Source organism: Notothenia rossii, assembly GCF_949606895.1.
Source record: "Notothenia rossii genome assembly, chromosome: 5".
NCBI classification, from domain to species: Eukaryota; Metazoa; Chordata; class Actinopteri; order Perciformes; family Nototheniidae; genus Notothenia; species Notothenia rossii.
In genome coordinates this window covers 78,483,300-78,508,299 of record NC_136903.1, presented here as the reverse complement: position 1 = coordinate 78,508,299, position 25,000 = coordinate 78,483,300, and the positions used below count along the sequence as shown (strand labels likewise).

Here is a 25,000-nt window from a genome sequence, read left to right as displayed (position 1 = left end):
ACAAGGCGGGTATTGTAAAAAGAAGAAACACTTTTTGAAACTGGCAATTTCTGTGACAACAGGCAGATAAAAGGACAGATAGGCAATCTCCCTATGAAATACAAAATCTTATCTGCTTTTATAAACACATGATTAGGACATCCTCCGATTCTCTTTCCACACAGTCAAGCCTGGCTAAGAAGAAAAGAACAACAAAGTGGATATCTGATGAGATGTCTATCTCATCAGATAGAGCTGCAGGCAGGCAAAGACATAGACACACAGAAACACACACACACACACGCACAGACACACACACACACACACACACACACACACACACACACACACACACACACACACACACACACACACACACACACACACACACACACGGTGAGGGTACTTGGTAATTCTTGCAGTTGTGTTGTGCAAGCACTCTTAAAGCACAGGCATTGTACACAGAGATGGGCATAGATGCTAATCTGATGACAAACACTGCAAAACTGAAGAAAACTAACCACATAAATCAGGAACTGAGAAACTCACACCCTTGCATAAATGGAGAACAAATATTTGAAAAACCACACAGACAATACTGCTGACAAAGTGTTTCTTTGATTATTAACTGAATTAAGGTTTGAGAAAACAATATGGGGATTAAAAGAGACAGAGCATTCCAGACACAGAGAGATATTTAGGGAAGGCAAGGGAGTGAGATCAAGTCCGAGAGCTGATATTTTCTCCCTGTTTGCAGGCTTCCCTCTCTGTCTGTACATTAATAAACCATAATGCCTTCTCAATACAAATAATCCTGTCAGTCAAAAGGGGTTGGCTGTTTCACAGGGAAATACATGGTTGAGTTATCACCTCTGAAATTGGCCATTTATCTATACTCACTTTGTGGTGAAATATCAATCTGGTCAACACGGTCAAAGGGCTTTGTGTGTGTGTGTGTGTGTGTGTGTGTGTGTGTGTGTGTGTGTGTGTGTGTGTGTGTGTGTGTGTGTGTGTGTGTGTGTGTGTGTGTGTGTGTGTGTGTGTGTTTGTTTGTGTGTGTGGGCATGCATAAGTGCCAGTGGTGCGGATCTCTCTTCAGAGAAGTCTATCTACTCTCCACCTAAGGCAGAGAGGGAGGCTGATGGGAGAGGGAGTTGTGCGGCAAAAAGCAAGGAGACAAGCTGTCAGGAGTAAATTAAATCTGTAAGGATCGGATTTTGTAAACAAGATTGGCCATAAATACTAACACCCCTATTCCCACCTGGCCCAAGCCTCCCTCCTTCCATCCCTCTGTCTCTTTTTCTCTCTGTGTGTTTGTCAGTGGCCCCACACTCTGCCTTCATCAAAGCAGACTCCTCTTTACCAAACACACTCCCAGCCACATGTAACGTTGAAGGGATGGAGAATAGCAGATGAATGAGCTGTAGCGCCAGAGAGTGTTTGTTTGAGATGAGGGAGAAGAAGGAAAAGAAAAGACAGAGTCAGAGCGGGGTGAGGCAGGGGAAGGGTGCTGTTGTGGCAGTTGGTAAAGGAACAGGCGGAGGGGATGGGGTGGCGGGGTGTCATGAGTAAGGTGGGGGTGGTGACGGGTGCAGCTTGGCGTCATGCCAGCTTGCCCCCACCGCCGGGCCTTGTCAGTCTAAGCTGCCAAATGAAAAGCTGTAATTAATTGCTCTTGTGCATCCCATTCTTCCTCCTTGACAACTCATACATTCTATTTTATACACACCGCCATTGACATTTTTAAGTCACAGGCGTAATAATTACTGGAGTTATAGCACCTTTCTGTGTGCTGGATGATGCTCTGACGCCAGAATCAAATGCGCGCCCATGTGTGCAAGTGCTGATATACTGAAACGCATGTGTGTGGGTGTTCACTTGTTTGCATAAATGTGCACGTATGCATGTGTTTAAAGGCTGAATGTGTGTGTGGCAGGCTGAATGCTGAGTAGTTAAGGTTTGACGCCATTAATTGCCCCTATAATCTAATATCACAAAGCGTGGTGATTATGGGGCATGCGTTGCCACCGCCATACGACACCGCCAGCCTGAGAGCGCCGCCACAAAACAAAAGCCTCGCCATTAGCGATTTGACGGGCCAGGACAAAAGCGCTTCACAATGCGGAATTATATTTTCATTCGGCTTTGTCTCTCCCGGTGAATGATTTCTCCCCTTTCATTGGACTGTGAATAGGGAGAGTCTGAAAAGCCGGGCGATTTGAAGTCAGCCATTTATTAAATGCATTTAATTTTTTTCCCGCTGTCGCCCCATTTTTTTCATGTTGCATGTTAATTTAAAAGAGAGAGATGCGTGTTAGATTAGTGGGAGAGAGGTAAAGCTTGGGGGGGATTTGAGTGGAGGGGAGAGCAGGGAGAGGGGAGAAGGAAGGTTACCATCCACACAGTGAAGGAAAGAAAAGGAGGTGAACACAATTAAGGAGACAGGGAAGAAGAGAGGAAATAATGAATGAAAAATAGATGATAGGTGTGCAAAGAGTCTCAAAACATCCTTACACAGCATGTTGGTTGGCAAAGTTGAGATGGGTGCTACAGTGAAAACACACACATCCGGGTGTTTGAAGAAAACGACTAATAATAATGGGATTTTAAAACAAAATATGTCACTCACACTATAGTTTAAATGCAAGAATCAGTCTTATGTGCAAACACACCAATACGCATTTCTGAAGGTTCGGTGGCTGACAGAGGTCAACCCCTGTCTTGGAAAGAGGGAGCTGGGTGGAGGGAGGGAGGGAGGGAAGGAGGGAGGAGAGGAGAAGCGAGAGACAGCCTTGTCGTTTACAGAGAGTGGAGGAGTAATTAGAGGGGTTGTTTGAAGAGGGAGTTTAACTGATTAACAAAGAAAGAGAGGGAGCGAGAGAGTGCCCTAAAGATGGGAAAGAGAAGGAGGAGAAAGGCATGGAGTCCCAGAGGAGCGAAGGGAGAGAAAGAAGGGGGATGCTACTTGCATTTCAATGAGCCTCCATCCCTCTCTCCTCTCCTCCCTTGATGACTTTTTATTCTAACGAGGAGGAAAGCCCCACTTTCCATTTCAGATGAAACCTCATGAAGAGAGGAAGGAGGGCGATCTGATATTAAACCAGGATGCAGCCGGGGGAATAAGCCCAGTGTTTGAATAGAGACCGGCGGGTTATACGAGTGCTTCTTCTCTCATTCAGGGCCAACTTTGGATTTCACACATTCACCTTCCTCATAATAAAGAAACACAGCAGCCCTAACCATCACTTCATTTGCACACCAACTTATCACATTTAAAATAAACAAAAAGCATGTGACAGTTTTAAAAAGAGCAACATCCAGTGTGCCCTCAACCAAAATGTGTGTGTGTGTGTGTGTGTGTGTGTGTGTGTGTGTGTGTGTGTGTGTGTGTGTGTGTGTGTGTGTGTGTGTGTGTGTGTGTGTGTGTGTGTGTGTGTGTGTGTGTGTGTGTGTGTGTGTGTGTGTGTGTGTGTGTGTGAGAGAGTGAGAGAGAGACAGCAGTGAGTGGTGAGAAGAAAAGAGGCTATAATCAGAATCTAAACAGGCTCTCAGTCTAAATGATGCGGGCCCTGCCTCTGGGTCTATGGGGACACGCAGGAGAGAGGGATAATTGAAAAAATGACAGAGAAGAAGGCAGGAGGAGGAGAGGGAGGCTGACACAGACCTCCTCCCCCCTACTCCTCCTCCTCCTCCTCACCCCCCTCTCAAACCCCAGCGCTGTTTATCCTTGTCACTGAGCATTACCACCTCACCCTGGAAGGGACGCCTGCCTCTCTTCCACACACACACACACACACACACACACACACACACACACACACACACACACACACACACACACACACACACACACACACACACACACACACACACACACACACACACACACACACACACACACACTTATGCGCATTAAAACTGGCCTCTGTCTTAAATTATTTGTACATAATCAATTGCTATAACAGGGTATATGCAGGAATCCTGAAGTCAAACTTAAAACCTTTTAAGACCTTTTTTAAGACTCTTTCCATACATTTTTAGACCTCATCGCCACTTTGAGTTTTGACCGGTTACATTGGTGACACACTTTACCTCACAAGGGTTCATGCACTTTTTCACCAATGATTCTCCATGACCTTTACCTAATTTGCTAATGAACAAAAAACATTACTCTTTCTCAGCGGTACCACTGAAAATGGTTTATTTGAACATGGAACAGGAAAATAAGGTCTGCATATGAAACACGTTGTGCCTATCTAAAACAAATCCAATGGTAGGCTTACTAGCTTCTACAGGCAAAAGCAACTAAAATCTCTCACCAGCAAAATACCTCGACAGTTAAATGCCCTTTTACGTTTCATTACTATATGGATACAGTATGTATTATCATTATAGTATTACTATTTTGGCGATTAGATAAAATATAAATTATATTTGATGCAACTTTAGTTACATTTCCATGACTTTTCCAAAAACTTTGGGAAAAATATTGTTTTCCATAACTTTTCCAGGGCCTGGAATTAGAACTTTGAATTTCCATGACTTTTCCAGGTTTTTAAAGGACCGTAAGAACCCTGTATATACAGTATTGATTGTCCTTCCTCCTCATCTTCCAACCATTTGGACGCAAACTTGCATTTCCCCATAACGATAACGGCGTAAACAGAGCTTCGCGCTATCAAGCATTGAGCGTGCGATGTCCTGTTCAGATGGCGTCAAATCCAACGGGAGGCCATAAATAAACTACACAGAATCACACTACACACCTACGCAATGATTACATTCAGGCAGACTGTAGAATACAACCTCTTTGGACACTTTATATACTTATTGAAAACAAGCTACAAAATGTAATACCTTGGAAAATGCTGTTTAATACTTTGTGATAGCCTTAATTTTCGCTAAATTGATTTATCAACTTTTAATACTTTTAAGACCCCGCGGACACCCTGTCTAATGATTTGGGATTTTTCTTTTGCAAGATTTGCAATCCTTGTTAGCAGCAGTGGTCAAAAAGGGGTAAATCTGTGCTTATTCATGCACATGGCATAAATGCATGACCCTCTTCTGCCACTGTAGCTGCCTGCAGGCTGGGGGGTAAACGAGAGCCGTTAAAAATGCAGGAAGCACCGCGCCGCGTCTCGCTGCGTAAAGGCTTTAATGGTGTGCGGTGAACTCCCCTCCTTCTTTTTGGTTGTTTATTCACCAGCTATCATCACTATCGCTCCTTACCCTCTCTCAGTCCCTCCAGGTAAACAGCCTGTCTTTGCTCATCATGCCAAGAAATGAGAAGAGAACATGGGGGTGTGGGTGGGGGTAAAGAGCGAGGGGCTAGAAAGAGAAAAGCAGAGGAGCGGAGGAGAAAAGCATTTGAGTGAAAAAGGGAAATAGAAGGAGCGCCCACTGTGCTGAGAGCGTTGTTTGGAGCTCAGGGCCAGGTCTCCACTGGAAGTAAAAGGGCCCCATTGTGTGTGGTGAGTACCCCTCCTCCAGCTAATCTGCAGAGGGGCTAGGGGCCACATTACTCTGGGGGGAACTGATGAGCGAAGCCAGGTGGGGTTGGGATGATACAGGCATTTTACCGCCTCAGACGTTCTGCTGAGTAATGTTTCTGTCTGTGAGCAATGTGTGTGTGTTAGCTCGTGTCAATCAAAATCTTAATGTGCCAAAGGAGGTTTGCTTTTATTTGTTATCTTTGAGTGTACATTTCGATCTATAACTATTTGCTTTTACCTCTGATGCATTTTTGTAGAAGCCACAATTGTTTTTTCTAGTTGAAACAATGTATTGCTTAATGTGGTGATTATGAAATGTTCAATTGTTTCTCCCTGGGTTCCTCAATTTATTAAACTGACAACAATTTCACAAAGTTGAAAATAGGGTTGTTTTTCTTAGTTAATCAAAAAATGGAGTTCATGAAGCTTTCTTCATTTTGAGCTTCTACTGCAGCTTTTTGCCAAGTTGTTCATAGTTGGCAAGCATTTGGTAGTTTTCACATATCTCGAACAATAATATTTATTACATCACATAGAATTTAAAATATATTTGGCTTTATTTCAAATGAACTGGTGTGTGTTTTGGCAGCTTTTTGAGAACAAACTGAGCGGGGGATAAGGTAAGAATAAAGGAGTTGAGAGGAAGGTTGGAGGATGGCTGAGTGGTTGTGTTGATGCTAGCATGTAAGGATGGATTAATAGATGAAATGATAAAGGTGTGAGGACAGTAGCGGCATCTGAGCCCACAGAGGAAGGCAGGGAGTCGAGATATTTGCTCATATATGAACACAAACTCATACACACACTTCATGTGGATTCGCATAAAACTGAGCTCTCCTTGACAGGGGCCAGAGAAATGAAAATACAGACAGTAAAAGACCAGTAAGTTCAAGTGGAAAATCCTCCTCCCCCACTCTCCCCCCTACCTTCTTCTCCCCTCGTCCGCCGCCTCACACCATCTAACGCCCCAGTGCTTCAGAATAAAATGACAACACATTTCTAGAAACACACACTCACACTCGGGGCATTTCATTGGGAAGTGTGAGAGGCCTTTATCGACCATATTTCATTACTGATTTCACTCATGTTTCAAATCACAAAATAAGAGTTTCACACTTCAGTGGTCAGACCCAAACCTCTCCTCTCCATCCTTCCCCTCTGTCTGTCCAGCCCTCTGCCCAGAGCCAAACCCATTCCACGGGCTGCTCAACCTCCTCCCATACACCCTTCACAAACTGTCAGCACCCCATACCACCCCCCAACACACACACACACACACACACACACACACACACACACACACACACACACACACACACACACACACACACACACACACACACACACACACACACACACACACACACACACACACACACACACACACACAATAACCTACACACGCAGCCCCAATTCCCTCCACATCAAATAAGAGAAACTGCCAACTAAGCACTTTCATTGAGTGGACAAAAGGAGTGCTTTGGGAAAAACACTTTGAAAGGAAATAAAAGAAAAGGAACCGCTTCAGTACCGCAGACTCTGGGGGGTTAAACACTCATCTTTCCACATACTTTTGTTGATTAGTTAAAAGACTTTGAACCCTGCCACAGAATCCTTATGTTTAGTAGATTTTCATAAATATGTAGTAGTTCAAGTAAGGCAGCTGGGGAAGGCAAGAAACTATTCAGCGACATATAGAAATGTGGTGAATAAGGGCTGTAATATTGATTAAAAGTATTTTCATTGAAATAAACTCTCTCTCTGCTTTAAGACTGACATGACTCAGTTTCCTCCTTCCTCTCTTCCTCCATCCCACTGTGCCGGTGCCAGCGCTCTCCAGAGAGCAGAGAGGCAAGCTAATTAACATATCTCTAATGAGTCTTTTCATTTTTTTCCTAATTAAACGAGCTCTTCCATAATACATGAAAACAGGACACCGCGCTATTCAATTACATACGTATGGGCCACAGCCAAGCACGTGCGTTAATCTGTATGTGAGCATGCCAAGTGGCAGTGTGTTAAGTGTGCCAGCCGCGGGTCTGCCAAGTGGGTGTATATGTGTCTGCTTGTGCCCACCCAGTGTATCAGCGAGTGCCAAGTGTGTCCATTGTAGAGAACGTGTGGCAGGTCATGGAGGCATGGTACGCATCATGCTGAGTAATCCGCCAATTGGCACACTGTCTCAGTCGCACGCGTGCCTCAAGCAATTATGCTAACTGTGGCCAATTATGTCCGATACCTACCACAAACACACACCTAAAGAGTGAAATTATCCAAATACCGCAGAGGTATCTTTCAAGAGAAATCTCTTAAAAAGGAAATGCCTTTTTCACTTAGACTGATTCAGGAACTGTATGGGCTTCCATGCTGGTTTTCCACAATTTGTACAACTAGTTACTTTTATTGACTCTCCAAGCTAGTACAGCATTTCAATATCTGACTGTTTTGTTGTGCATAATTGTTCATCTTTAACCTCTTAAATCCACAATTTGTTTTTGCAATATCATTCAAAAACCTTAAAGAACTCATGCTTTAAACAGGATATAAGAGTTGTGCAAATCATTGCAATGTTCTATTATTTGTATTTACATATGTGTAAAAGTGTTTCTAACGTCATAATAAACCACCTCTATCGTTTTGAATCGTCAAACTCCTCACACTATTCTGATTATTGTGCTTCTCACCAACTGTAGCAACTATTTTGTAGCACACAATCAATTTATCCTGCAATTGCCTGTCTAGAGACTTGAGCCATTGTCGAGTTTCCCCTGAATGTGACACATGACAGTAACAACACACACACACACACACACACACACACACACACACACACACACACACACACACACACACACACACACACACACACACACACACACACACACACACACACACACACACACACACACACACACACACACACACACACACACACACACACACACACACACACACACACACACACACAGTGGCTAGATAACATCTCACACAGCCGGCCAAACACAGAAACCATCTCTGAACAACCAATCAAAAAGCAGATATAATCTCAGAGTTTCTTTTGCTCTCAGCTCAGATCCTCCCCTCTATTATAAATAAAGAAAAGAAGAGAAATATGATGGGGAAGGGGGGTTAAGGGAGAGTGGGGGGCGGGGGCTTGTCAGCGCAGACCAAGGCTTCTCCAGAGAAGTCAAGACACGAATAGAAGTCTTCCCGCTCTCCCTGTCTGCCTCTGTCGTTCTCCCTCAGAGAGAAGGGAAAAATCTAATTATCGAGCTCCTAAAGATCTCATTATTGGCTGAGGCTCATTTGCATGTGTGAGAGCAGCCCAGCAGGAACCAACCTGAGGACGGCCATTTTGTGCCTGATGTGAGCCACTGTGTCACCGTACAGTTGCTTACTGCCACCTTTAGATCTGACCAAATTAAATGTCTAGCTCTACTCACTCCAGGCTCACTCACCCTCTCTGTGGCCGACAGATGCCCGCTCAAATCACAGCAACCGAGTACAGGTCCTCTGCGATTTTCAATAATGATCGTCAACCTCTAAATTACAGTAATTAAGAGATCTCTGTGTGCCACCTTAGCAGTCAGGTTTGTTGTGAGGTCTCGTAAACAACTTCAGAGCTGTAGCTTCACACAAACAACGCTTTGTGCTGTGTTGTTTGTGCCTCTGTTTCTGACTGCGAGGATCCAAGTACAAACACACACACACAAATGTAAATCAAAATGTGTGTGTGTGTTGGCAGGGTATCTGGGGCTATGTGAGCTGACAGCTCAGACAACAGAGATGTAGCGTGGATGCCCTGGAGAGTACAGAGAGGCTAGCCAGGCCAGGCACCAACAAACAAGACAGATATGGAGGGAGTAGAGGAGGGGTGTGTTTGTGTGTGTGTTTGAGACAGAGAGAGGAGAAAACAGTGTAAGGTTATTCATATAAGGCAGGTCAAATGAATCTGTGTTTGAACTCAGAATACTGACCCATTGTCAGCGTTCACAGAGACTCAAAAGTATCGTTCCTTACAGTTTATTGCTAAACAACAGATTTACATAACATTTGGACTTTCAGTTCCCTTCATGTGCTTGTTTTTTCTTACTTCCTCACTTTGTATTTCTTTCGGTTTTTCTTTAGGGTGAGTCAGAGAAAGATTTTTTTTATAAAACCAAAGCTATATTTTATTCAATTCCCATTCGAGGCCAAAGCACTTGTGTCCTATATGCATGAGACACAGGTCAGAGAAAGGGTCTGATAACACACACTGACCCGTTTGGATCGACCACCAATGTGGATTTGAACTATGGGAATGATAAGATTTAAGGAGGAAATGCGATAGAAAGATAAGCAGTTTTGAAATTCTGTAACACATGTATTCATATTAATTTAAGCATACATGCAATTTCTTTTTGGTTTAATAGTATAAATTATATTTAAATCCTTGGAATGTTTAACAATAGAGATCTTATATAAAAATGTATTTATTTTATTCTCTGACCCCTTTAAAGTCACCGTATCATTTCTCTGACTGCCAGTTTCTATCCAAAGTAAATAAAGTGATTCCGTTTCCAATTGGGGTTTTGATTAAAGTGTAATCTGCAAGATCCCCCTTTTTATACATTATTATTTCTTTTCTGACATCTCCAGTAATAAGCAGTCATTAATTCTGTGGCATTTTTGCACATCCCAGAGGTCACTTGGCAATTAAACTGTGTGGCCGACACAGCAAAATCTTTTTCTTTGGTCTTTCCGTTGATGACGTTTGAGTTTTTTTCTTTGTCTGCTCTATCATGAAGGCTACTCATAATATTCATATTAAACACCCAGCTCATTTTCAAACAAACCCCTCTTCCTGCTGCTGGACATATAAAAGTTGATTTGCACCAGATGAGGTTTCCTGGAATAACATGAGCCAACACCAAATATTTATGAGAACAAATTAAAATGCTTCCATGAAGCATTCATTTTATGTCATAGTACATGTAAATGTTGCAAGATATCACTCTAAAACATAATTGACTTTGTATTATCAGCTTTTAATGTGAATAGTTTCCCATTTTTCCCAAGTTCACCTTACTGGCTGCAGACGCTGAGAATGAAATCTGACCTTATCGTTGCTTCTGACTCACATCCCTCCTTTCCACCTTTATTTCTCTTTCTTTATTCCCCGTATTGTGGTGTTACAGCTGTCTGTTTATCATTTTGGACGGTAATGAGAAGAGCAGTTCTGCAGCAGACTGCTTGCTGCTCTGGTAGACCCATGGCCCCACTTTATTGATATGAGCCATGGCTACAAATCACACTTCTGTATACCAAACATCACATAATTCTAAAGAACCAGCAGAAGTAATGTCATGTGTGATATGCATCAACATGTGTGTGTGTGTGTGTGTGTGTGTCCTCCCCAAGTATCTTTCAGTGGGGATCCTGCACTCCTGCTAACCCCTCTCTCTCCGCTTACTGTGGAATTTAACTCTGAAAACAGCTCACTACCCAATCACTACAAAGACCTCATTCACACACATACATTAACAATCACACACACATGCACTCACAGACAGAGGGAGAGCGCGAGAGAGAGAAAAGTATGTGCCTATATCACACTGTGTGGTGGACGTGGCAAGTTGGAGAAGGCTAAGCTGCGGCAGCCAGGGGTTTAATATTATACCGATGGTGACAAAGCAACACTTTGGTTGTGCATCAGTCTGTTTGTGTGTGTGTTTACTGACCTGCAGGGCGTTCTGTTTGATCTCGTTGCCAGGGGAGTTGAGTCCAGAGGCCTGCTGGAGGAGGAACTGTCTGGCTGCCTGGAGCGCCTACGAGGGAGAAATAGAGATGATCAGATGTTCATCGTGCACACATTGTCACATAGTGAAATACCTACATAATTGAACAACAACACACTCATCATGGAGACACACGTTTCAAAAGTCACACCTTACTTAAACTATTTTCTTGTAAATTGCATGTGTGCAAGGTCAGTTTCAATAAAAAACACCCATACAAACTATTTCTTAAATGAATAGAAAGGAGAAGCACTAAAAGTCCCCTACAGACCGCTCTCTGAGCACTTTCCCTTTGCCAAGCTGTCAGGTCGGATTTCCTTTAACCTGAGACGTCCACCTGGCGCACACACAGGAACTGCGTTTGTGCGTCCATGTGACTGAATACATCCCAAAACCTTCTTTAACTCCTAAACTCTGATCATCTCCTCCTTTCCATTCTTTGTTTCTCAATCCTGCCTCCACTCTCCCACTTCCACACCCCTTCCCTTCTCCTCTTCCTACTTCTCCCTTTCCTTTCCGACGAAGGTGCAAAGTGGGTTTTCCACATCCTCTGAGGCAGAAGTGTGTCAGCAAATCTTGATGTGTGTCAGTTGCACTGTGTTTGTGTGTGTCAGAGTGATGTAATGGGCCGTTTGCCCCGATGTGCCCTAAAGAGCTGTGACTAACCACCACCCACCTCTTCACTCCTTCTCTTCTTCCCATTTATCCCCTTCATGCCCTCCAGGGCTGTCCATTCAAACCAGTGACACCATCACTCTTTAGCTCTCTCCATTCCTTCACTCTGCCCTTGAGTGTTGCGATTTATCCCTCAGACAATGTAACTTCAGCTGTCTAACTCCTCTTTTTCCCCGCTACCTTCCTCCTAACCCTTCATTTAATTAAAAACATAATAACTGTGTTTCTTTGTGTCATTACATTTCTCTCTTTTCTTTGCTGTGTTGCTTTTTAGCATTTAGGACTCAGGCTCTCTATCATTGAGACAAATAAGTCCCAGTGGAATGGGCATTTTTGTTGGAATGTCTGAACTGCTCCTAAAACATAACAAGAAAACACCCATCGCAAAACACACACACACACACACACACACACACACACACACACACACACACACACACTTTCATAAATCAATATTTACTAAGCAACCTTTCCCCTTTGAGTCAGAGGAAGCAAATGTGCATCCTGCTGTCTCCCCTCTCTAACCCTCTGTCATGAGGTTGTGCTGGTCTGTGTGTGTGTGTGTGTGTGTGTGTGTGTGTGTGTGTGTGTGTGTGTGTGTGTGTGTGTGTGTGTGTGTGTGTGTGTGTGTGTGTTTTGTGTGTGTGTGTGCAGACACCACAAATTAACGGCCAGATTGAAAGATGTTTTTTATGGAAGCTCTTACTCAATCATGCAGCAATCTGTTCTACTGCATCATTTCACAACCGCAGAAAATTGTAACACTGTGAAACAGTGCGGCACACACTTACTGTATATTGTCACATATTTAATGAATTGTCAAATTAGAAGCCCGGGTACATTAAGTAACATTTAATTACAAAAACAGAGAGGAGAGATTAGAGGGAGACAGAAAGAGAGAGAAGTCCACTGTGCGGTGATGAAAACCATCTGTATCCAGCACACTTGCTACTTTTGCTGAGACCGCAATTAAAACACACACACACACACACGGACGTGGCTGTGGACTTGCCTACACACACACATGTATTTTAACACTTTAACAAAAATCTCGGGAACCCCCTCCCATTTACTGGTTTGACCTCAGCATTAAAGCAGTCGCAGACATACACACACACACACACACACACACACACACACACACACACACACACACACAGAAAACCAAAAAAAAACACAACCGCCCAGTTTGTTGGCATGTGGTGTGAATTACTCCTTGAACACCCTGTCTGCCCAAGAGTGAGTGTGTGCGTTTGTGTGTAGGTTTGTGTGCGTTAGTGTGTGTGTTTGTGTGTGTGTGTGTGTGTGTGTGTGTGTGTGTGTGTGTGTGTGTGTGTGTGTGTGTGTGTGTGTGTGTGTGTGTGTGTGTGTGTGTGTGTGTGTGTGTGTGTGTGTGTGTGTGTGTGTGTGTGTGCATATGCGTGTGCGTGTGTGTGTGCGTGCGTATGCGTGTGTGTTGGCAGGAGTTTGGGAGGCATGTCTGGCAACAATAAGGGACAATTCCACCCAAATTACCACCCTGATTACCACTATATTAAAGAGCCATTTATGGCTTTCATAAACGCTACAACCAAGCAGAGGTGATGCCTGTCTCCTCTCCTACGCCTGATTCAAGGAGGTGGGTGTATGTGAGAGACAAAAACTGCTAACAAACCATGTACTTCCCTGGAGATTTAAACTAATGTATGTATGTATTGTGGATTGAGATCCTGGTTTATTCAAATGTGCCAGAGCTTATAGGCAATTATATACTGTTAAGATGGTGATGATTTTAAATGTAGTTTTATAGCTTAAGGAAAATGATGTTAGCACATTTTTTGACTAAAAGTAATGCAACAAATGTGTCATACTTTAAACAAAAAACTCTCTCACTCTTCTACACCTATAATAGTTTTGAATACTTAAGTGAGCTAGATGATTTTGTATAGGTGCATCAAGATATGATCATATGATCATCATCGTATGATTCTAATGAAAGTTGATGTGTTTTATTTGGCTTGAATGTGCTTTTGTGAAGTTATTGTTATTGGAGAAATGTAAGCTGACTGGCCCAAATGCAAAAGCTTGCTTCATGGAATCAGCAGTTTTATTTTATGAGTATTTATTTATGTATGATAGTTGATTTGGAAGGGAGAACTATTACTTCACAGATTTCAATAGTTGCTCTCTCTACACAGACACACACACACTCACTCACACACATACACACACACACACACTCACAGAGCTAGAGCCTAACGCTCCCATATCTACCTTGTCAAGAAGCACTCCTCTGCTCTGACCCTTCTCTTTCATTTCTCCTTTTCACACTCACTCTTTGCCTTTTTCTCTCTGTGACCTGGGTGAGCTGTAGCATTGTAAAGTATGCCCCCCCTCCACCCACCCACCCACACACACACACACACACACACACACACACACACACACCAGCTCCTCCAAGACTCCCCCAACCCCAACTCCCCGCTCCCCCTGTGGCATTCTTGGGGGCGCACTGCACCTTTAAAGAAAATATGAGGGAGGCCTAAGAGGGAGGCCCAACAACAGAGTCTTTGTGCTGCCGCGGAGCGCGGAGCACACACACACACACACACACACACACACACACACACACACACACACACACACACAAACACGCACACACATATACACACATCAGTGGTGTCAGACAGGTTTTATTAGAGTGAGAGAGGGAGGGAGGAGGAGGAGGAAGGGGAAGGAGGGGTGAGGAGGTCACTGCTCAGCTTGGAGGCCTGAGAGCACAGTGTGAGTGTGTGTGTACGTGCACATATGTGTGTGTGTGTGTGTGTGTGTGTGTGTGTGTGTGTGTGTGTGTGTGTGTGTGTGTGTGTGTGTGTCAGCTCAGTGTGTGAGTTCTTCTGACTTGTCATCGCTCCCCTCTGTAAATCATCGCCTCTGACACAGCCTTTAATAACAGTGCATTTTTTAATTCATCAGGGTCACACACACACACACACCCTTACACACACACCTACACACACCCACATCCACAAACACACACTAAAGGCTACTTTCTCTCCTTAACAGGATTCCAAAAAATGGCTGACACATAGGTTTCTTCCAAAGGAGGGAGGGTTGTTGAGGTAGTGAGAGGATCCATTAGAAGAAAAGGATAGAAATTTCATTTTGCTACGTGTGTGTGCTGATCTTGCAGCACGTATGTGAAAGTGTGTGTGTGCGTGTGTGTGTGTATGTGTGTGTGTGTGTGTGTGTGTGTGTGTGTGTGTGTGTGTGTGTGTGTGTGTGTGTGTGTGTGTGTGTGTGTGTGTGTGTGTGTGTGTGTGTGTGTGTGTGTGTGTGTGTGTGTGTGTGTGAGTGTGAGTGTGCGCCTGGCTCAGGTTGCTAAAGCAAACAGGTCTGTGTGTGTGATGAATCTGGCCTCTAATCCGCCCAGTGTGTTTGGGTGAGAGAACGCAGGAATAAGCAAAGAAATCTAAACAGAGAGAGAGAGACAGGTGGGTACCATATGTTGGAGAAGTCCGTCAGCACAGACTGAGGTCCATTGTTGACGGCCGAAACGAAACAAACCGGTCTCCCTCCTACCCTCTCCTCCTCATCCCCCCCGTAGATAAACAGCCCCCGGGGCAGACAGTGGGCTGTCCTTGAGGGAGGAGGAGGAGGAGGAGGAGGAGGGGGGGAGGGAGTTAGGAAAGGGCAAGGGGGAGGCAGGTGGTATCAGATTTCTTTGCTCTTAGACCAAGAACAGGAGTACAAAAAGAAAGAAAGTAGCACAAGTGAGAGGCCTTATAGTTGCATCTGTCCGCGAGTCAGCTTAACCAGGCTAGACGAAGCGAGTGATTCAAGCAGTGTCGGCCGCGCCAAACAAGAATCTCCTCTACGCCTTACCAGCTCATCAGCCTGGGAAGAGAGGCTAGTAATTCACTGCTCCTCCATTCCTAAAGCTCTATTTTTACCCAGGAGAGAGTGAGAGATGGCGAGAGGTGTAGGAAGATACAGGGTGAAGACGTGGAGAAAAGGCTGGTCACACCCAGCTGCTCCTCTACAGGCCTGCACGCTTTCTGATTTTTGGATCAGTAGGAGAGACCAGGTTCAGAAAGGAGCAGAGGATTTCGTTTTTTTCCTACTTACTTCTATCTTTCACTCTTTCAGGAGTGCTGTCATTGAAGCTGAAAGCCAAGCTAAAGCTGCGTCTATGCTGCCGTCCTCCTGGGTCACACTGCTGTGATCCCTTGTATCTGTTTGCACTGAACTTCCTCACTTAAGCACCAAAAAAACACCGCCAAACTCCAATAAACCCCTCTCCCTTACTTTACTTCCTCCTTCTTGCTTGGTCTTTGCTACTCTCTGCCTTTAAATCTCTCTTATCTTCTCTTTCTCTGGATACAAAGAGGGAATCGTGATCAGAGGAGAAGATGAAACAAGAGTGAACAGATGTAACACAATCTACAAGGCATGTAAATGTGTAAAAAGGATGATGATACTACAGCACCAGCAGCTCACCTGTGTTCAGAAGCTGGCCTAGTATTTACACCCACACACTGTACACACTGTACACAAAGTGGGATCACTGAAGAGGTGACAGTTAGAAGGATTGCTATATGACTTTGGGGCATATGTGAGTGAAGGCTTGGTTACAGCCGCGGTGGAATCTCACGTATCAAATGCATCACTGTCAGTCACCACAAAAACCAGATTGCTTTCCCAGATCACTCCCCTCTTTCTTTCTCTCCGTCTATATCACCCGATCTGTCTCTCGCCTTCACTCTGCCGCTCCATATAATGTGTAACTCACAAAAGTTTGCCTGGCATTTCTCCAAGTATTCTGTCTTTCTTGTGCCCTGCCCCCTCCCCTCTCCGATCGAGAAATCTGTTACCCATACCCTTATTCGCCACAGTAATTTCTGAGAGCAGATACGGGTTAGACGGAGGACTAAAATAGATTGTCTAGGCCGATGGAAGCCAAGCCTTGTGAATGCAGCTGTTGGCCTTATGACAGGACCCTCGCCTTCCCTTGACTGTCAGACAAAGACTACCGTGACGGCAGCTGTGGGACCGGGATAGGTAGTTAAAGGTAAAGCTGTGTCTAGGATTATCACATCAATATTCAAGGGATCATTCTAATACATTTGTTGCATTTTAAAATGGAAAAAACTACCGACAGCTACGGTGCATGTTACTGTAAATTGCGCAGAAGATTGACACTCTCATACCACATTGTAGTTGTTAACTGTGCAACCAGCAAGGCCAAAGTCTGGAAGTTTTTATCCCGTCCAAACATTACAGGAGCTGATTTCACTGACGCTAATGTTTTCCACCAGACGTTTAATTTAACTGGAAATATGCAGAATTATTTTAGGGCAAAAACATAAATTGCTCAGTAGCATGGACAGGGAGCAGGTTGCAGCATTATTCTTTTTTGCAGTAAGAACTAAGTGATCTTGAAGTAACGCCAGCTTTAACACTGTTGTGAGTAAATGTTTAATAGTTATAAAGTAATTGGTTAAAAACTGATATCACGGAAAATTACAATGCAACTTAACAATAGGTTGATGGTGTAAGGGAACAGGGAGTGGCATATATATTTAGGGCAGATCAAGGGTTTCCAGGGGTAAACATACAGGGGTAAGGGGCAGCCTGAACCAAAGCCTGCTAAAGCCGCTCAATTTCACGGTGGGTTACAGATAAACTACACTCGGCCAAGACTTCGCCCCTTTCCCTTGACTCTTCCTCACGTACTCCTTCTCTTTTTCTGGTATTAATCAGGTCTTTCCGGCCTCCCTTCAACAGCTTTCCTGCCATTTGTTTTCGCTCATAGCAACGTCGACTTCAAACCATTTGTCCACCAATATAACTGTGCTTAAATGGCACTGAGTACCTCAATCTGTTTAGCTGGAACTATCTGGGACACCTTCAGAAACACCAGCCAGCCGCAATCCCGTTCAGCTATTTAATGTAATATTTCCGCAATATAAAGGCACCGTTCGAGAGCTGAGGTTTTAAAACGGCTGAAGCAAGCTTCTCTGGGCCCAGACTGACCATTAAATAGAGGAAAGACCGCATTCAAGAGCCAACGCAATAAAAACTCACAAACTCCAAAAGAACTTCAAAATATGCCGTAATGTTTGAAAACCCTGGCCTATTTTAGATTTTTTTTCACATCCTATTTTTCACAAAAGGGACCTGTTCTAAACGATGGGGACCCTGCCGTTTTCCAGATGGTTCTCTTCAGTTCTAAACTGTTTCGTGAAACGAGAAAACCTCTCCCCTTCAACTATGTCCTTACACCCATCTAATGTTTCTATTGATTCACAGGGGGATACGCACAGTCATAAAAAGGAGCTGACTGAATACCCAGGGCTGCTCTATATCATTACACAATTCATCATCATACGCACACATCTTGAACACACACACACACACATAGAAAGAAATCTACCTCTCCTCCTAAGGAGATGTTGTCAGTTTTTCTGTGTTAAGTGAAGGGAAAAGGGCATAAAGAGACAATTAAAGATAATGATGAGTTGAGCAGGGACAGAAAGAGAAAGGAACTCCCTTCCTGAGAATATAAAAGCAGCTCCCTCTGTACTGTAGGCCTCATCTCAGTCGAGGCGGCTAATTGATGGCAAATAGCTCTACAGCAGTTTCCTTCCCCACACACACACGCACACACACAAATACACGTCATATATTATATACACATATGCAGTTTCCCTGCGGTTTTCAACACAGCTCGTTTGGCAAGAGAGAAAGGTCTCACTCCAGACAGACCCAGCCCATAACGGAAAACACTCACACACACACACACACACACACACATACACACTGACACACACGCACTCACACAAACACACAGTGCACCTTATAATATTTAGCTCTTATCTTGTATAAGGTGGGACAGTTAAGTAGTTTGCTCATGCTCTTGGGAAGGTGGGAACATTTAAGTGTTTGTGTGACTTCCAGAGCTTTAACTGCTTCTCCTGCCCAGCGAGAGTCACTCCTGAGAGGCTAGACTGAGCGAGACCAGCCCATGATGGGGATAGCACTAGCCTGGCAACCAGGCCTCACATATGGAAACCGTTTAACTGTTATTATTAATATCCCAAAAAAAAATCAGAATCAAACTAATAACACATGCAAGACACTGCCAAGACTCAGCTCAGGAGACAGAGGGAAAACACATACATACACAAACAGAGACTGTCTGCCATGTGCACACGCATACACACATGAAGACTAATGTACACACACAGACGCCTATTGGTTAAACAGAAAAACATACTCCTAGTCAGTGGCCTGTAAAAGTATTAGCCTGCCTGCCCGCTTGGATGGAAATAAAACTCTCTTTCATGTTTTTGGTTCAGAGGGTTTTTACACCTGGTTGTGGCTGTGGAGATGGAGATGGACCCACCCTTGCACCCACCATTACCACACACACACACACACACACACACACACACACACACACACACACACACACACACACACACACACACACACACACACACACACACGCATATAAACAGCGGAAGTGGGCAGGAGCAACAAAGACCGGCTGCTGTACCATAACTTCTAAACAAGAACAAAATCTTTAACTTCCCCAAAGGAGAAGCAGGGGTGTGTTCCAGAAAGGGGAAATGGGGAAGTGTGTGTGTGTGTGTGTGTGTGTGTGTGTGTGTGTGTGTGTGTGTGTGTGTGTGTGTGTGTGTGTGTGTGTGTGTGTGTGTGTGTGTGTGTGTGTGTGTGTGTGTGTGTGTGTGTGTGTGTGTGTGTGTGTGTGTGTGTGTGTGTGTGTGTGTGTGTGTGTGTGTGTGTGTGTGTGTGTGTGCGCGCGCTGGACTGTGTGATTTAGTAAAAGGGTCAATACAACCAGATGTGAAAAGGCACATTTTGTCATTTAAAATACCTCAAAGCCCAAAATAATTCCCTTTCTATTAAAAAAAAAGTTGCTGACCTGGGTATCTTTGACTCACCATCATAATCTTTTCACTTGCTTTCAAAGATGTAAGAAAGTGTTTACTCTGCTAGCTAGACAACTGTTATGAGTCCATTAGGACAAGTACAAAGACAATTAAGAAGTGTTGTTATTTAAACTACCCATGATCAATTTATTTAATTAACCTCAACCACTTATTTGGAAGTACAAAATTGACATTGCAACTTTTCATACAAATATATATTATAATTATTATTATTTTAACCTACTGTACACTTCTTGTTTTCTCTATTGTAGCTTGTAATAATTGGTTAAGATAATAGAGTTAAAACGGGGTATAACCCGTTTATAGTACTAATTATAAAGCAATGAAAACTGTGTGTTAACTGTTATACAAAACAGATTTATTTTTGGGGAAATCTGCCACTGAATGAGCGTTCATTCAGAGCAGCATTTATAACAGACTAATTTCAGCAAGTTCCCAATTACGTTTTTATATATTAATATATTTGGGTGAGAAGCAAATATAACACATCCAGGAGTTTTCTGATTTGACCTTTTACAATTTTCTTAATTAGAGGCCCAACTGATTCCTTACTACATCTCAAATGCACTTTATTTTAAAGATGTTTTTAGTTAAGGAAAACTCACAAAAACACAAATTCATTCTCTCTGTCAGGTGGAAAAAAAGGCCGTCACACACTGTCCCAGAGCTCAAGAAGAAAGCAAAGAGAGAGAAGAGCTACATTCCTCTCCTCCTCCCTGTTGACTCTAATCTCTCCTTTAAAATGGCTCTCACAAAGAACCAGCGCAGACTAGCTAATTAGCAACACTTTAGGCCTCTGCAGCTATTGTGTGCGTGGTGTGTATATGTGTGCGTTCATTGTGTGCACCGACGGGCTCTCGACTGTTTCCAGGGTAACTACTTGCCAAGCAGCCTTGTAAGCATTGCACATTTTGTCTTTACTCCCTACTTTCTCCGCTCCCCCTCTCGGTGTCCATCACTTTGTGTGAGTCCACAGTGGGGGAATAAAGGAGTAAAGACCTTTAAGAAAAGAGAGGACACTATAGGACCAAGATATGAGCATTTTTCAGCCTGTGTGGGTGGGGGTTATAAACTAATGCTCTCTTTTTTTGAGTGCCTTGCCCCTAGTGAACTCTGAAACACTGCATCGCAGCCCACGTCAATTAAAACCAATTACGGCTGTTGCTTTTTGATTGGGAAAGCTGAAGACCAATGTGAACAGGCATCTACACACACAGTCACACCGTAGTGTCACTGACCAGAAGCAGTAATGAGGTCATTCAGCATTGCTCGCTGACCTATGACCTCTTAAAAAGGCCTCGGTCACCATGGCGATCCCTTCTGAAGAGTGAGAGTCAACAATCGACTTTTTCACCCTCAGGAACTTCTCTGTGAAGAGTGTCCGTCCCTGCTCATGTGTGTGTACATGTATGTGTTATTTACCTGCCGGCACAGCAAGGCCTGCCCAGTGTTAAGTGCTTTCAAACACTCCCATGGCAACCAAACCCAACCTAACCCCTTCAGGTGCCTGGGGTTGTGTGTATTACTCAGTCTCCACAACAGAGAGAAGATACACAGCACACAAACACATCCTCCTTTTGCCGGTATCTGTCCATTCTTGTCTCTCAGCTTCTCGATGGTTGGGTCAACCAACCATGACTATGTCCATGCGGCTGATCTGGCCTGGTGGACCATGTCTACTGACCGTCTGCTTTTTACCCACAAGACTTGTAGCCTTGTAGCATGGTTCTTCAGAGGACCTCAGACGATAACCTTTATTATTAAGTAGATTTTACAGTTTCCCTCAATTCAGTGTGACTATTTCAGAAACTGCCGTAATGCCAATACATTTACTTTTTCATTAGTGTTTGAATGTATTTGTGGCAGTCTAAGAGCTAATACAAAAGGAAAGGAACTGAAATGACATCAATAATGATACTCCAATAGTCACACTCAACTGATTCTGAAAATCCAACAGCTTGGCTGAAAAAAAAATATTTGTATGGATGCTCATAAATACAATATCTCGGCATCTGGGAATTAGGTTTAACGCAACCAAGTAGGAAGTATGAGGAAGAGGAGTCCTTAACATTACATTACTGACCATGAGATTTGCAGGTGTGTTTACGTGTCTGGAGTGCAGGAATACAAACTTGTATATGTTAAAGTGCAAACCCCAATTTAGAGAATGAAAGGTGTCCCAAAATCAATACATTCAAAATGTAGAAGCAGATTCATATGAAGAGAGATCGTCAGCACATAAAAAAAGGGAAGTAAATGTCAAAGAAGATGGATAAAGGGACCTGCTGGTGCTATTAAGACTCTTAGAGGAAGTTGGTGTTCTATAGGTTTCTTTGTATCGCCGCGGTTACAGCAGTGGGTGTTCTGTAATGCTAGGCAACCAAACTGGCCCCTCCTCTGTCTCAGCATGACCTATGGTGACCTGTGAACTACACTGACCCCAGACATAAAGAGGAAGGCCTGGCCCAGACCAAGGGAAAGCTTTTAGGAGGTGACAGCACTCAGAGAGAGGCCTGGCACTGATTTACTGGCCCGCACACACGACCAACACACACACACACACAGACGGACATACAGACACAAAAATGACACGCAGACACACATGTCATGCAGATGCACGAACATAATGTAATTAAATTAAATCCCACTGCGCTGACAAATTTGTCTGAATAGTTTTTCTTTCACCTTTTCCTCCTCTCTTATAGCCACCCCTTCACCTCACTCTCCTCTGCACTCCTGACCTGAAAGTGAACTCTGGTTGAGAGCTGGAGGTCAAACAGGACATAACTGTCCTAGTGACCAAAATTCACCTCCCATAATTCAGCAATGGCCAAGCAGCCGGAGCTATAGAATCGCATGCGTCTGAAAAACCTCCCCAACTCCCTCCATACGGGCCATAATTACTGAGTCTAGCCAATCTAACAGGAAGCCATATGTTATCTGAATCATCCAGCATCTTTCATCGTCTGTTAATGCGCAAAGCAATCTCACACATCTGTCCGCAGAACACTCCCGCCATCAAACCCAAACGCACGCTTTTGCACATGTGTGCGCACACAAAAAAAACAGCTATCTTTCATCAGTGTTTGTGTATATCTGAGATCTGTATCAGTTCCCCCTGATCTCCAGTCATCACTGTGGCTCCTTAATTACACCCTTCATTAACTCACATCAGCTCTGTGCATGTGTGTAACTGCCTGTGTGTATATGAGAGAGGGGGAGAAACAATGATTGCCATTATGTGTGTGCATTTTAGAGAGAAAAATAGATTATGACAAATGGGACTGGGGATCGAAGCTCCGAACCAATTTCTTAAACTGCCTTTTTCTCAGCAAATGTTCTCTTTGAACCCTTGGGGAAGGAAGGCCGCTGCTAGAAAAATCTCACTTTATATATACTTGTAGGAGCGAGTTATGGTAGAAAAAAAAACAGAGAGAAAGAAAGAAAAATCTCTAGCTGGCTTTTTTAAGCTGACCGATGGACCGCACTCCTGAGAGGAAACGGCACCTTTTTGTCATTGTCCCCCCCTTTTTCTCCCTCCTTCCTCCCCCACCTCTCTTCCTCGACATCACGGGCCGCAACTACTGCTGCCGGAACACCAGAAGCGATTCATTGATGGCGAGGGAAAAGGAGGAGACATGAAATGGGTGAGAAAGGAGGGACGGGGGGGAAGTGGTGGAGCTCAGTGCGGACTCACATTTGCAAAAAAAAAAAAAAAGTCAGGGGGGATGAGAGAGGTAAAGAAAAGAAAAGAATTGAAGACACCTGGTTCTCGTCAGAGCACCCTCCACACACACACACACACACACACACACACACACACACACACACACACACACACACACACACACACACACACACACACACACACACACACACACACACACACACACACACACACACACACACACACACACACACACACACACACACACACACACACACACACACACACACACACACCCACACACGGACACTTTGAGGTTTGTTAGGATTTATCCTGCTTACATTTCTCCTCTGCTATGCATCATTTCATGTCTACACCCGTGCCCAGCACCTCAACAAAGTGCCATACACTCTCCACTGCACTCTCACTTTTCCACCTCTCCTTCCTCCCGCCGCCCTATAACTCCGCTCTTTGTTTTCCCTCCCTCCCTCCCCTCTCCCCTCGATGATGGGGCAGAACTGGTCTTCGCCCCCTCTTCCCTTTATTCCCTCTCTCTTCCCTCTCTCCTGCTCTGTTCTTTCTGGGGAGGCAGACAGGCCACATTCCACAGGGAGGCCCAGGCGCCCTTTTCTGACACGTCTCAGCGTTACACCCCTCCCTCATCCCTCTATTCCTCCTCTCTAGCCCACCAATGCCCCCCGACCCCCCCACCCACCCAGTATGCTGCCTCTTTGCCCCTCCTTTTACCTCTGTTTTCTCCGGCTGTATGTCCCATATCCTCAATAACTCTTCTCCGGACACCCACTTGCTCATTTGTCCGCTGACCACCTACCTGTGACCTTCATGTACCTATCTATTTGTCTATCTATTTATTTATCTACCCATCCATCTATCTATCTATCTATCTATCTATCTATCTATCTATCTATCTATGTATCTATCTATCTATCTATGTATCTATCTATCTGTATATCTATCTATGAGGAAACACACAAAATATGAGAAAAAAGGAAACAAAAAACAGAGAGGGGCCAGTGGATGTGGTTTGATGGCTGGAGATGGCTGTGATTTCTCTCAGGTTCCCAAGGGGCCCAAGGAAAGACGGCTTTGTGTTCTGACAAGACCGCGCTGTCAGGAGTTCTGTGTGTGTGTCTTTTTTGCTCCAGTGCGCACTGGCATGGTGTTTAAGCACCAACACTAGTCTGCAGTACACCTTCAGGTGAGAGACTCAAGCGTGGAGGAGAAATGAACAAGAAGAGGAGGAGGTATATCTAAGACTTTAAGGGTGAAGCGAGGAAGCAGTTTCTTATACAATTTAGTCAGGTGACCAGTGTCAGTATATAGAAGCTGTCTGTGTCAGACAATATTGATTTTAGTGGGCACAAGCTTTAAAAAAATGACAGCCTATGGTCACCTAGCACAACTAGTCGTGCGATGGAATAAGGGATG

At 44.1% G+C, this 25,000-nt stretch overlaps 1 protein-coding gene across 7 annotated transcripts in view; it reads right to left on the bottom strand.

Moving 5' to 3' along the window:
• Nucleotides 1-25,000, bottom strand: part of foxp4 (forkhead box P4) — a 93,773-nt gene that overhangs the window by 32,712 nt on the left and 36,061 nt on the right. For all 7 annotated transcript variants that reach the window (XM_079683058.1, XM_079683056.1, XM_079683054.1 and 4 more), the window contains exon 3: nt 11,195-11,281. In XM_079683058.1, the coding sequence (XP_079539184.1) occupies nt 11,195-11,281 (87 nt within the window). The remainder of the gene's footprint in view (nt 1-11,194; nt 11,282-25,000) is intronic.